General features: G+C 61.9%; 1 protein-coding gene across 1 annotated transcript in view; it reads left to right on the forward strand.

Moving 5' to 3' along the window:
* Window positions 1-9723, forward strand: part of LOC308238242 (transmembrane protein 132B-like) — a gene marked incomplete at its 5' end in the record, with an annotated part of 14442 nt that extends 4719 nt beyond the window's left edge. Inside the window, 3 exons of the mRNA XM_080649896.1 lie at window positions 407-677; window positions 3453-3644; window positions 4917-9723. Of these exons, the coding sequence (XP_080506022.1) occupies window positions 407-677; window positions 3453-3644; window positions 4917-6068 (1615 nt within the window). The 3' untranslated portion in view covers window positions 6069-9723. The remainder of the gene's footprint in view (window positions 1-406; window positions 678-3452; window positions 3645-4916) is intronic.
* Window positions 9724-11159: the final 1436 nt, after the last annotated feature.

The raw sequence follows: 11159 nt of genomic DNA on the forward strand, positions 1-11159 counted from the left end.
AGGCCTGGGGCAGCCGTTCCGCCCACTTCCAGGTGAGGGGCCCCGGCACCCGCTCGCGGCCACGGGCGTGGAAATTGGCTGCCTACAGCGCTTCCCGGCCCCGACCTCAGGCTCCCCGCACCGGCTGCCGTCCTGCGTCAGCTGCGTGGGGGATGATTCCGAAGCTGCGGGTTCGAGAGAGGCGCCCACCGGCGTGGGCGGGCGGGCGGGGCAGGCGGCAGCGTGGGGCCCGCCGCCAGGTGCCCGCAGGAGGAAGGGACAGGTGGTCCGAGGGGCCAGGGAGCCGGCCCGGCAGGCGGAAACCCGCCTCAGGCCACGTGCGGCCGGCGAGCCCCCGGGGGACACCAGGCACGTGCCGCCTGGGCGCCCCAGTGACGCCGCTGTGGTCTGGTCTGCTCGTGCCCAGGCCCACGCGGGAGAGCGAGGACGAGGAGGACGAGGAGAAGAAGGGGCGGGGGTGCTCGCTGCAGTACCAGCACGCCCTGGTGCGCGTCCTCACCCAGTTGGTGGCCGAGGCGCCCGACCTGGGCCGGCTGAGCCACCTGCTGGGCCCGGACTGGCAGCTGGACATCACCGACCTGGTGCTGGATTTCATGAAGGTGGAGGAGCCGCGGATCGCGCAGCTGCAGGGCGGCAGGACCCTGGCGGGCCGCGAGCCAGGCATCACCTCCGTGCAGGTACGAGCGCCCCCTGCCGGCCCCTCCCAGCAGGTGCAGGTGTGCAGGTGTGTGTGTGTGTGTGTGTGTGTGTGTGCGTGTGCGCGCACGCCACCGGCTGCATGTATAGTCACCCATTTGTTTTATGTTTTTATGCACCCCGCTACCCCCAGGGACCCCCTCCAGGCCCCGCCCCCCAGGCCTTCCCCTCCCTATTGTCTGTGTCCGTGGGGGATGCATGTACGCACACAAGGGCTTGGTTGATTACCTCCCACCCACGCGCCCTCCCCCGCCTTCCCCCCCCCAAGATTCCGCACTCTGTCCCGTGCTCACCAGTTTTTTAAAATCCGCATCCGAGGATATTTTTCCTGTTGGTTTTTAGAGAGAGGAAGGAAGAGCGAGCGAGAGAGAGAGAGAGAGAGAGAGAGAGAGAGAGAGAGAGAAACTTCGATGTGAGGGAGACACATCGATTGGTTGCCTCCTGCACACACCCCAACACGGGGTGGGCATCGAACCCACAACCCAGGCCCGTGCCCTTTACCAGGCATCGAACCCGAGACCCTTCAGTGCTGAGGCCGGCGCTCTAACCACAGAGCTTGCCGGGCTGAATTCACCAATTTTCGTCATCGGGAACCAAATCAGTTTTTGCCTTTTAGAGAGTTTTAGGAAAAATACACAATTTCTTTCACCTGCGCTAAACTAAACCCACAGCATACGCAGCCTCGCCCCCCCGCCCCCACCCCGTACAACCGGCACTTTGCACGTCACGGGGAGAAGACGCAGGACCTGGGAGAGCCGGTTTTATTTTCCACACCTGGAGGGCATTCCTCGCACGGTAGACAAGAAAGTATTAAAAACACGCCTTAAACGTAAAAAAGCCTCACAGTGCAATGCTCCCCACTTCATTGCAGCAACAGGACAGCTATGTTCCTGCCAGTTTTGACGGGTAATTACGGGGCAAGGGCGTGGCATCCTATCTAATAAAGAGGGAATAGGCTAATTGACCAGCACTCCGTCACAAAGATGGCTGCACCCACAGCTGAAGCCAAGTTCCCATAAGGAGCCTTAACGAGCAATCAGCAGGGACCTGAGGCTACGCCCTCCCCCGCCCCCATGGGGCTTGACAGGGGACTTCAGGTCGCATCCCCCACCAGGCAGGGCTTGACAGGGGACCTCAGGCCGTGCTCCCCACCCAGCAGGGCTTGACAGAGGACCTCAAGGTGCACTCCCAGTGCTGGGTCCGGGGAACTCAGGCCAAGCCCCCCACCCCAGCACCAGGCCGGGGAACCTCAGACCACACCCCCCGCCCGGCGGTGCTTGACGGGGGACCTCAAGGCACGCCCCCTACCCCAGTCTGGGCTGGGAGACCTCAGGCCATGCCCCCCGTCCTGGTGCCAGGCCAGGGGACCTGAGGCTGCACCCTCTCACCTGGCAGGGCTTGACAAGTGTGGGACTGGCCAGGTCTGGATCTAGCCCAATGGGGGCAGGGGCCAGCTGGGTCTGGATCTCACATGATTTTGAGGTGCATGTAGGTGGGCAGGGACTTGACTCTGGGTCCCGTGGTGCACCCCAGACTCTGACAGGAGGAAAGTTTTCATATACATTTTACTAATTTTCTTTCATCTCTGACACTTCTATTATAGAGAAAGGGCAAATAGCAATATTAAATTATTTCCTCTAATTAATTCCCTTTTAATGTGCACGAATTTCGTGCACTGGGCCACTAGTAGTTCTAATAACAATGTAACATGTTACCGCTCACAGTGAAGTCACTTTAGATGTTACATTGTGACCCGGCTGAGTGAACGTGCTCTACTTTGTATCACTTTCCTATCACTGTGCACCAGGTGAGCAGTTTAAGCGCCCCTGGTTTACAGGGTCCCGGCGCTGGGTTCTGGCCTGGTCTTGAGTTCCGGTCGGGGCCTGGGCTCTAGTCTGTGCTCAGGGCACCCCGAGGCTCAGGTCGAGGTGGGGGCCAGGCCGGGCTGGGCACGTGTGGGCTCTGGGGGAGGGTTCCTCCAGCTCAGGCTGTTGGAAGGTGAATTCCTCCGGGTGGGACGAGGAGGGTGTGTCCGTGTGGACTGTCCGCCCAGAGTCCCTCTCTGCTCCCGGAGGCCGCCCTCTGCCCCTCCTGTGGCCGCTCCATCGTCCCTGACGCTCGATCCAGTCCTTCTCGCACGGAATCGCCTGCCACAGCCAGGGAAGGCGCTCCGCTGTTTTGTTAGTCCGCCCCCGAGGATATTTCCTCATTGATTGTTAGAGAGAGTGGAAGGGAGGGAGGGAGGGGAGAGAGAGAGGGAGATATAGAAAGAGAGAGAGAGGGAGGGAGGTAGAGAAAGAGAGAGAGAGGGGGAGGGAGATAGATAGATAGAGAGAGAGAGAGAGAGAGATTAGTTGCCTCCTGCATGCGCCCGACCAGGGGGTTCTAACCCTTGACCCTTTGGTGCACTGGCCGATGCTCTAACCACTGAGCCACGCGGCCAGGGCTGGTTGCTGCCTTCCAGTTCACCCAGGCCCCCCCCTTGGGGGATACCCCGCCGCCACCAGGGGCTGAAGGAAAGGGAGGAAAGCGGACCAGGACGATGCCTCTCAGGCCGTCAGGCGGCTGGTGGGGTGAGCGCTTCGCTGCACAGGGTCCCCGTCAGCCTTCCGTTGGCAGAGAGCGTCGGGGTGGGACTGCGGCGGGGGGCGGGGCGTTACCATGGAGCGTGGGGGTGGGACTGCGGCGGCGGGGGGGGGCGGGGCGTTACCATGAAGAGTGGGGCCCCCACGGCCGCTCTCCCGCCACCGCCGCAGGTCCTCTCGCCGCTGTCGGACTCCATCCTGGCCGAGAAGACGGTGACGGTGCTGGAGGACCGCGTGGCCATCGCTGACCTGGGCGTGCAGCTGGTGGCCGGACTGTCCCTCTCCCTGCAGCCGCACCGGGCCGACCGCAGGGCCATCGTCTCCACGGTGACGGCCCAGGACGTCCTCCAGGCCCCTGGGCAGGTGAGAGCCGGAGTCCGTGTGTCCTCGGTCAGCGGAGACCACTTCCCTGCCCCCCCTCCCCCGCCCCCTCGGGTGGTCAGCACAGCTCCTGGAGCTGGGGCCGGATGCTCAAGCGGCCTCCTGCTTCGCGCCCGTCTGTGTTGTCTCGCCAGCGCTCAGGGGAGCAGACCCGTGTGTCCCACATGGTTTGTTAAAATACATGTTTTCATTGACGTCCGAGAGGAAGGGAGAGGGAGAAAGAGAGAGAAACATCCATGAGGAGAGAGAGTCATGGGTTGACTGCCTCCTGCTCGCCCCCCCCACTGGGGATGGAGCCCGCCACCCGGGCCTGTGCCCTGACCGGGAATCGAACCCTGACCTCCTGGGTCATATAGGTCGGCACTCAGCCCCGGAGCCCCGCTGGCCGGGCATCCTCGAGTCTGTTTCTCCCCATCGGCCCGTGCCCTGTGCCGTCTGCTCTGTCCGCCGCCAAAGCGCGTGGTTGTCGGTGCCGGACGTCCCCCGGCAGCTTCCTGAGCGCATCGCCACCGCGTGCCTCACGTCCTTACCGAGTCGCCACCTCTGACACTCTCCCCGCCCTTAAACCGCCCGCGTCATGGGCGAGGGCACCTCTTCCCGGCTCCTCCAGCCAACGCCGCCTTCATCTCCTGATAAGGAAGGTTGCGGGGGGAGGGAGGGGTGTTGGCTGCCCAGGAGGCTGATGGGCTGCACCCGAGTTTGGCTCAGATCCATCGCCCGACCTTTCCGAGTGTTTTCTGAAAGGTCAAAGCCAAATCCTGCTGCCTGGACGCACGGATTAGCACACGCACCTCGCGTGTTAAGGAGAGCACGGCGTTCGCTCCGCGCCCAGGGCTGTGCAAAGCGAGAAAATATAGAGGTTTCTCCCCGGCCAGCGTGGCCCAGTGGTTAGAGCGTTGGCTCTCCCACCGAAGGCTGGCAGGTTCGATCCCCGTCACAGGCACGTCCCTGGCGGCAGGCTCGATCCCCCGGCTGCATTCGGGAGGCAACCAATCCACGTTTCTCTCTCATGTCGATCTCTCTCTCTCTCTCCCTCCCCCTCCTGCCTCCCTTGCACTCGCTCTGAAAATGATTGGAAAAAAATTACCCTCGGGTGAGGATTCATAAAAAAAACGAACCCCCAAAACACCCTCAGGACGTTCCCTTTCCTCCGTTGGCACGTCTCAGGCGCGCGAGGCAGGGACTCCCAGTCACGGTCGCGACCCGAAGGGACCCGCTGACCACCCCGGGGTGCTTTGGTCTCGTTTCCCCCAGGAGGCGATCGTCAGCTCGTGGATCCTGTTCAGCGACGGCGCGGTGACCCCCCTGGACATCTACGACCCCCAGGACTTCTCCGTGTCCCTCTCGTCGCTGGACGAAATGGTGGCGTCGGTGCGGCCGAACCTGCAGCCCCAGTGGCCGGTGCTGGCCGCCGAGGGCGAAGGCCAGGGGCCCCTGGTGAAGCTGGAGATGCTTATCAGCGAGCCCTGCCAGAAGACCAAGAGGAAGAGCGTCCTCGCCGTGGGCAAGGGCAACGTCAAGGTCAAGTTCGACCCCCACGTGGACCGGGGCCACGGCGGCACCAACGACATCGAGGGCGTGAGTCGGGAGTACCAGGACCCCCTGAGCAACTCCATCCCGCGCGGAGGAGGCCGGGAGAGGGCGGCCCCGGGGTGGCCCCCCCACGGCGCCCCCTCCGGCCACGGCCCCGAGGACAGCGCCACCCCGCCGCCGTCGCCCCTGGGGAGGAAGGACACGAAGCGGCCCCAGAGCGGCGGCGGCGGCGGCCCCGACGCCTTCACGAGCTTCCCCACGCAAGGGAGGTCGCAGGGACCCCACCCCGCCGGCGACCTGACGGTGACCTCGCGGGGCCTCACCGACCTGGAGATCGGCATGTACGCGCTGCTGGGCGTCTTCTGCCTGGCCATCCTCGTCTTCCTGGTCAACTGTGTGGCGTTCGCCTGGAAGTACCGGCACAAGAGGCTGGCCGTGAGCGAGCAGGGCGCCCTCCCGCACTCCCACGACTGGGTGTGGCTGGGCCACGAGGTGGAGCTGCTGGAGAGCCCCGTGGACATCACGCTGCCGTCGGAGGAGTGCGCCACGCTCGACCGGGCGCTGCCCTTCGAGGAGAGGAACTTCCTCCTGAACGGGGGCTCCCAGGAGGCGCTCCCCAGCCAGCTGCTCAGACCCCCCGACTACGTCTACGAGAAGGACCCGAGACACCCGCCCGCCACCCCCTCGGGCCCCAAGAGGAAGCGGGTCAAGTTCACGTCCTACACCACCATCCTGCCCGAGGAGGGCGGCGCCTACACCGACTCCATCCTGTTCCACGGCGAGGACAGCGTCAAGTGGGTGTGCCCGGACCTGGGGCGGGGGGACCCCCGGGACTTCCAGGACTACATGGAGAGACTGCGGGACCAGATGTGAGCCACGCGGGGGCGTCGGGATTCACCTTTATGCCTTCTGTTTTCGCGGTGGGGGGAGCAGGGAGGGCGCCGTGGGCCGGGGCGGCACAGCGCGGTGTCTGCGGGGCCAGTCCGCCGGGGTCCCATCCGGAGCAGGTCAGAGCGCGGGGGAGAAAAGCCACTGGGGTGTTTTTTGTTTTGTTTTGTTTTTTTAAATAAATTTTTATGGATTTCAGAGAGGAAGGGAGAGAGGGAGAGAGAGAAACATCCAATGATGAGAGAGAATCACGGATCGGCTGCCTCCTGCCCGCCCCCCCACACTGGGGATCGAGCCCGCAAACCAGGCCTGTGCCCTGACGGGGGTGTAAGTTGGGAAATGTCCCTGAAGCAGCGCCTGCGGGTCCTGGAGAAACGGTCCCACGAGTCTAACCCGCTGCCTGGTCCCCGCTCCGTTCCGCGGGGACAAACCGCGCCCGAAGGACCTGGCTTGTCTTCCGGGGACGCACGCGGGGCCGCCGGACTCGGGAAGGACTCGGTGTTGACCTTTCCGGCCCCGGACCCCCCCCCCCCCCGAAGCACAGCGGGCGCCTGCTGCCCCGGCCTGGGATGGGCGCCCCGAAGATGCCCACCGTGCCGCCCTGGGCGCGGGGCCTGCGCGCTTTCTACCCGCCTCCGCAGCCTCCTCGGACCCCGGCCGGCCGCCCTTCCGGAGACGTGAAGGAAAGGAATGTCTTTCCCCTCTGACATCCGTTCGTTTTCCACGCGTCTCGGTCACGCCCGTGCTTCCCACGTGGGGTCCCGGGAGGTCTCCCTCGTCTGGTGTACGGTCTCTCCGTCCCCCGCGCGCCCTCCCCTCCCCCGGGAGCCGCCAGCGCGCGTCCCCTCCCTCGTCTTCCCTCCGTTTTGTTGTGGATCCCTCTCGTGTGGGCCGGGGACACGGGCTCCTACGAAGCTGTGACCGTACCGTGAGGGGCGGGAGTTTCTTCCCGGTTTTTTACACGGAACCAGAACACTTTGCAGAAGAGTCGTGACCCGCAAACAGCTCTTCTGTCTCCTGCGAGTCGGGGGGTCGCGGGGAGCCCCCCCCCCCACCGAGCGCATCTCTGGGGGCGCAAAGAGCTCGGGATGGCTGTGGGCGCACGGTGCGTTGGCCACGCCCACCCCCAGATGTAAGACGGACAGACACTCGCGTCAGACTAAACTTCCCCTTCCCCCAGAACAAAACCCATTTTTTAAAGGGCGGGATGATGTTTTAACTTAGCAATACCTAGAAATCCACTCATACGACGGTCCTCCCCCCCAAACGTATCCCCAGAAATGACCCTGGTGGAGAGAAGACCCGACAGGGTGCGCCCTGACGGGGAACAGCCATGGGCCCCCCCAAATTCGTGCAAATGACTTCAGAGCTCAAGGAGCAGCCACGGTGGAAACGCAGCGTCATCGCAAAATCCAGGCGGGGCAGCGCGCGCGGGAGCTCGGGTCCTGCGTCATTTTCAATAAAAGCGGCTTCCCCAGGGCAGCCGAGGGGTCTGACGCCAAGCAAGAATTCCAGATGTGGAAACCATGGCAACGGCTTCATTTACGAAGGTGGGGTCCCCGGGCCACTGGACACTGGACTGCGAGGTCGCGTTCCCCACTGTCCTGAGCCATACGATGGTCCTCCCCCAAACGTATCCCCAGAAATGACTCTGGTGGAGAGAGGACCCGACAGGGTGCGGAGAAATGGGAGTTTAAAGGCGGGAATAGCTCGCACCTGGCACCTGCGGGAGGCCCTGGGGCGGGGCCTAGACCCCAGGTGGCCGAGGACTGATTGTTCAAAAGGCAGGCGCTGGACTGAGGTTGGCAGGTGACCGCACAGCCCCACCCACTCGCGACACAGCGGCCACAGGCTTCTGCCCGCGCCTCGCCCACGGGACTCCGGGGCAGAGGTCACCGATGACGTCACCGATGACGTCAGCCTGCGTCCCGAGGCCGGTGGTCCCGTGTTGAAGATGGGGGTGAGGGAGCGAAGCCGGGATGGGAGAATGCAGCCAGGACACCCCAGGCTCCTCGGTGGGACGGGGGTGGGGGGTGGGGCGGGGAGAAGGTCACGTGCTCATGGAAAACCCCCAGAATCCTGCTGGGCTGTCAGGTACGGAGCAGGGCGCGCCGGGCCACCTGGAGAAGACAAGCAGGGCTGGCGAGGCCCCCCCCAAACCCCGGCCCGCTCCCCCCACGGGACACGGGCCGTGCAGTCCCCTCTTGCTTGACCTCGAAGCCGAGATGGTACGAAATAAAGGTCAAATGCGCGATGGAGGAGGAGGGGTCCCTTGGCCACACAACACGCACGAATATGCGCGCACCTGCGTGTCCCCGCGTGCGCACGCGTGTGAGCAGCGGAGAGCCGGAGGCCGGCCCGGGTGGGGCCGCATCAGCAGTGCGGTTCTATCCGGTTCTGTCCGGTTCTGTCCGGTTCTATCCGCGTGTCTCCCAGCGGTTCCGTGGAAAACCAGCCGGAAAACCAGCCCCACAACAGAGACGGGATGAGGGGATCCTTACGCCTGAAGCACAGCGGCCCCGGGGTTCTATGGCCCAGACACCCCAGTGAGCCGAGTTGACGACCCCAAGGAAGCAACGTGGGCGGAGCCCCTGCCTCGCGGTCCCCCCTGTTCCCCCCGCAGACGCAGGCACAGAGGGGCCTCCAGCTGTGGACTCTGCGTCCTTGGGGGGGGGGCGCACGTGCTCCCCGAGGCCCAGGTGACCTGGACAGCCCCGGGGTGTGGCCTTTGAGAGAAGCAGAAGCAGCCACCCTGGGAAGACCGGGGTCCCCTAGTGAACCCCAGAGAACTCCGCGCCCCAGGAGGGAACCCTGTCCTCCGGGCTGTCTTATCTCAACAAGGGCCGGCTGGGTCCCCTGACTGGAATAACCCTTCACCTCCGGGCGGGGTTTCTATCCACAGACCCCCCCCCCACGCAGGGAAGCGGGGTTCACGCCTGTCCCCCACACCTGTCCACCGCAGGAGGCGCCTGGCTCGTTTGTAAGGCTCACAAAGCCTCCTGCTGTGGGTGTCGCTCGGCTGTCTCGTCCACTGTGTGACAGCGGCGTCTGCGATGTTGGGGTGCTGGCCCCAGTCCAGGCTCTGTCTGTCTGTCTGTCTGTCAGCGGGGGACACTCGGTCTGCCCTCGGTGGGTCCTGTGTGTCGTCGCGCCCCCCGCCCCCCCCCCCTAGGTTTTCTGCTCTGATTATTTCAAAAATGGTGTCCCCTTCTCCGTCCCGGTCTCTGTCCCCCACATCCCAGGTGGCTCACACACCAGCCGTCCCCGCTGCGGAAAGGGACCGTGGGCGGAGCTGTGCTAACACGTGGAGAGCAGAGATGTTTGTATGTAATGTAAGCAGCGCCTGGGGACACCGCCAGGCGTGTCGGGATACATACATGTCAAATAAAAGCACGCCAGGTGCGTGGGATCCGGAAGGTGCCCAGGGGGGGCGTGTCTCGCGTGGGATGGTCGCTGGGACCTGCCAGGACATCTTACTCTCACTCGTCATGACTTTTGGGTTGTTTTTTTTTTTTCCCTTTCTTTTTTTTTTTTCTGGAACTATTTCAGAAACAAAGTGACTCCATTTTCCAGCATAAAGCTATATTCTAACCACAGGGTAACGCTTCCTTTTTAACATGGAAATAAACATTGAAACCTTCTTGTTGCCTTGTTCTAGCCGCTTGTTGTCTTCTTAACCTCAGCGTCTGCGTGATGGGCTCATGGGTCTATTTTTTTTTCTTCTTTTTAGCCGAGATTTTCAGTCCTTTCGTACAGCAGGACATGGGAACCAAAAGAAAACGTTGCTCCAAAGTTGAAAAAAAAAAACAAAACCCCAAACCTTTACCTTTAAAAAATATATTTATTTATTTATAAAATATATTTTATTGATTTTTTTTTTTTTTTACAGAGAGAAAGGGAGAGGGATAGAGAGTTAGAAACATCGATGAGAGAGAAACATCCATCAGCTGCCTCTTGCACACCTCCTACTGGGGATGTGCCCGCAACCAAGGTACATGCCCTTGACCGGAATCGAACCCGGGACCCTTCAGTCCGCAGGCCGACGCTCTATCCACTGAGCCAAACCGGTTTTGGCTAGATATTTTTATTGATGTCAGAGAGGAAGAGAGAGAGAGAGAAACATCCATGATGCGAGAGAATCACGGACCGGCTGCCTCTTGCACGCCCCCCACTGGGGATGGAGCCCGAAACCTGGGCACGTGCCCTGACCAGGAATCCAACTGTGACCTCCTGGTTCATAGGTCGATGCTCATCCACTGAGCCACGCCGGCCGGGCGAGGACTGAATTCTTTATTATTTCATTATTTGCTTATTTTTGTCTCACACTGATGAAGGCCCTAACGCACTTTATCGCGCACCTGGAGGACAGCAGGTGTGGCCTATTCCAGTGATCCCATTAGAAATGCAGGGTAGGCCCTGGCTGTGTGTCTAGGGGCCCCAGTGGTCGGCAAACGCATTCGTCAACAGAGCCAAATATCAACAGGACAACGACTGAAATTTCTTTTGAGAGCCAATTTTTAAAAAAAATATATTTTATTGATTTTTCACAGAGAGGAAGGGAGAGGGATAGAGAGTTAGAAACATCCATCAGCTGCCTCCTGCACACCCCCCACTGGGGATGTGCCCGCAACCAAGGTACATGCCCTTGACCGGAATCGAACCTAGGACCCTTCAGTCCGCAGGCCGACGCTCTATCCACTGAGCCAAACCGGTTAGGGCGAGAGCCAAATTTTTTAAACGTAAACTTCTTCTAACGCCACTTCTTCAAAATAAGACTCGCCCAGGCCGTGGTATTTTGTGGAAGAGCCACACTCAAGGGGCCAAAGAGCCGCATGTGGCTCGAGAGCCGCAGTTTGCCGACCACGGGTCTAGGTGGTTAGAGTGTCTGTCTGAGCACCGAGGGGTTGCAGGTTCGATCCCTGGCCCCAGTTGGGGAGCGTGTGGGAGGCAATGAATATACTAGTATGTCTCTCACATCCATCTCTCTCTCTCTCTCTCGCTCTCTCTCTCTTTCTCTCCCCCCTCCCTCCCTCCCTTCTATTCTCTCTAAAAATCAATAAAAAATATCCTCGGGCG

Source organism: Plecotus auritus (genome assembly GCF_963455305.1).
Source record: "Plecotus auritus genome assembly, chromosome: 13".
Classification (NCBI taxonomy): Eukaryota; Metazoa; Chordata; class Mammalia; order Chiroptera; family Vespertilionidae; genus Plecotus; species Plecotus auritus.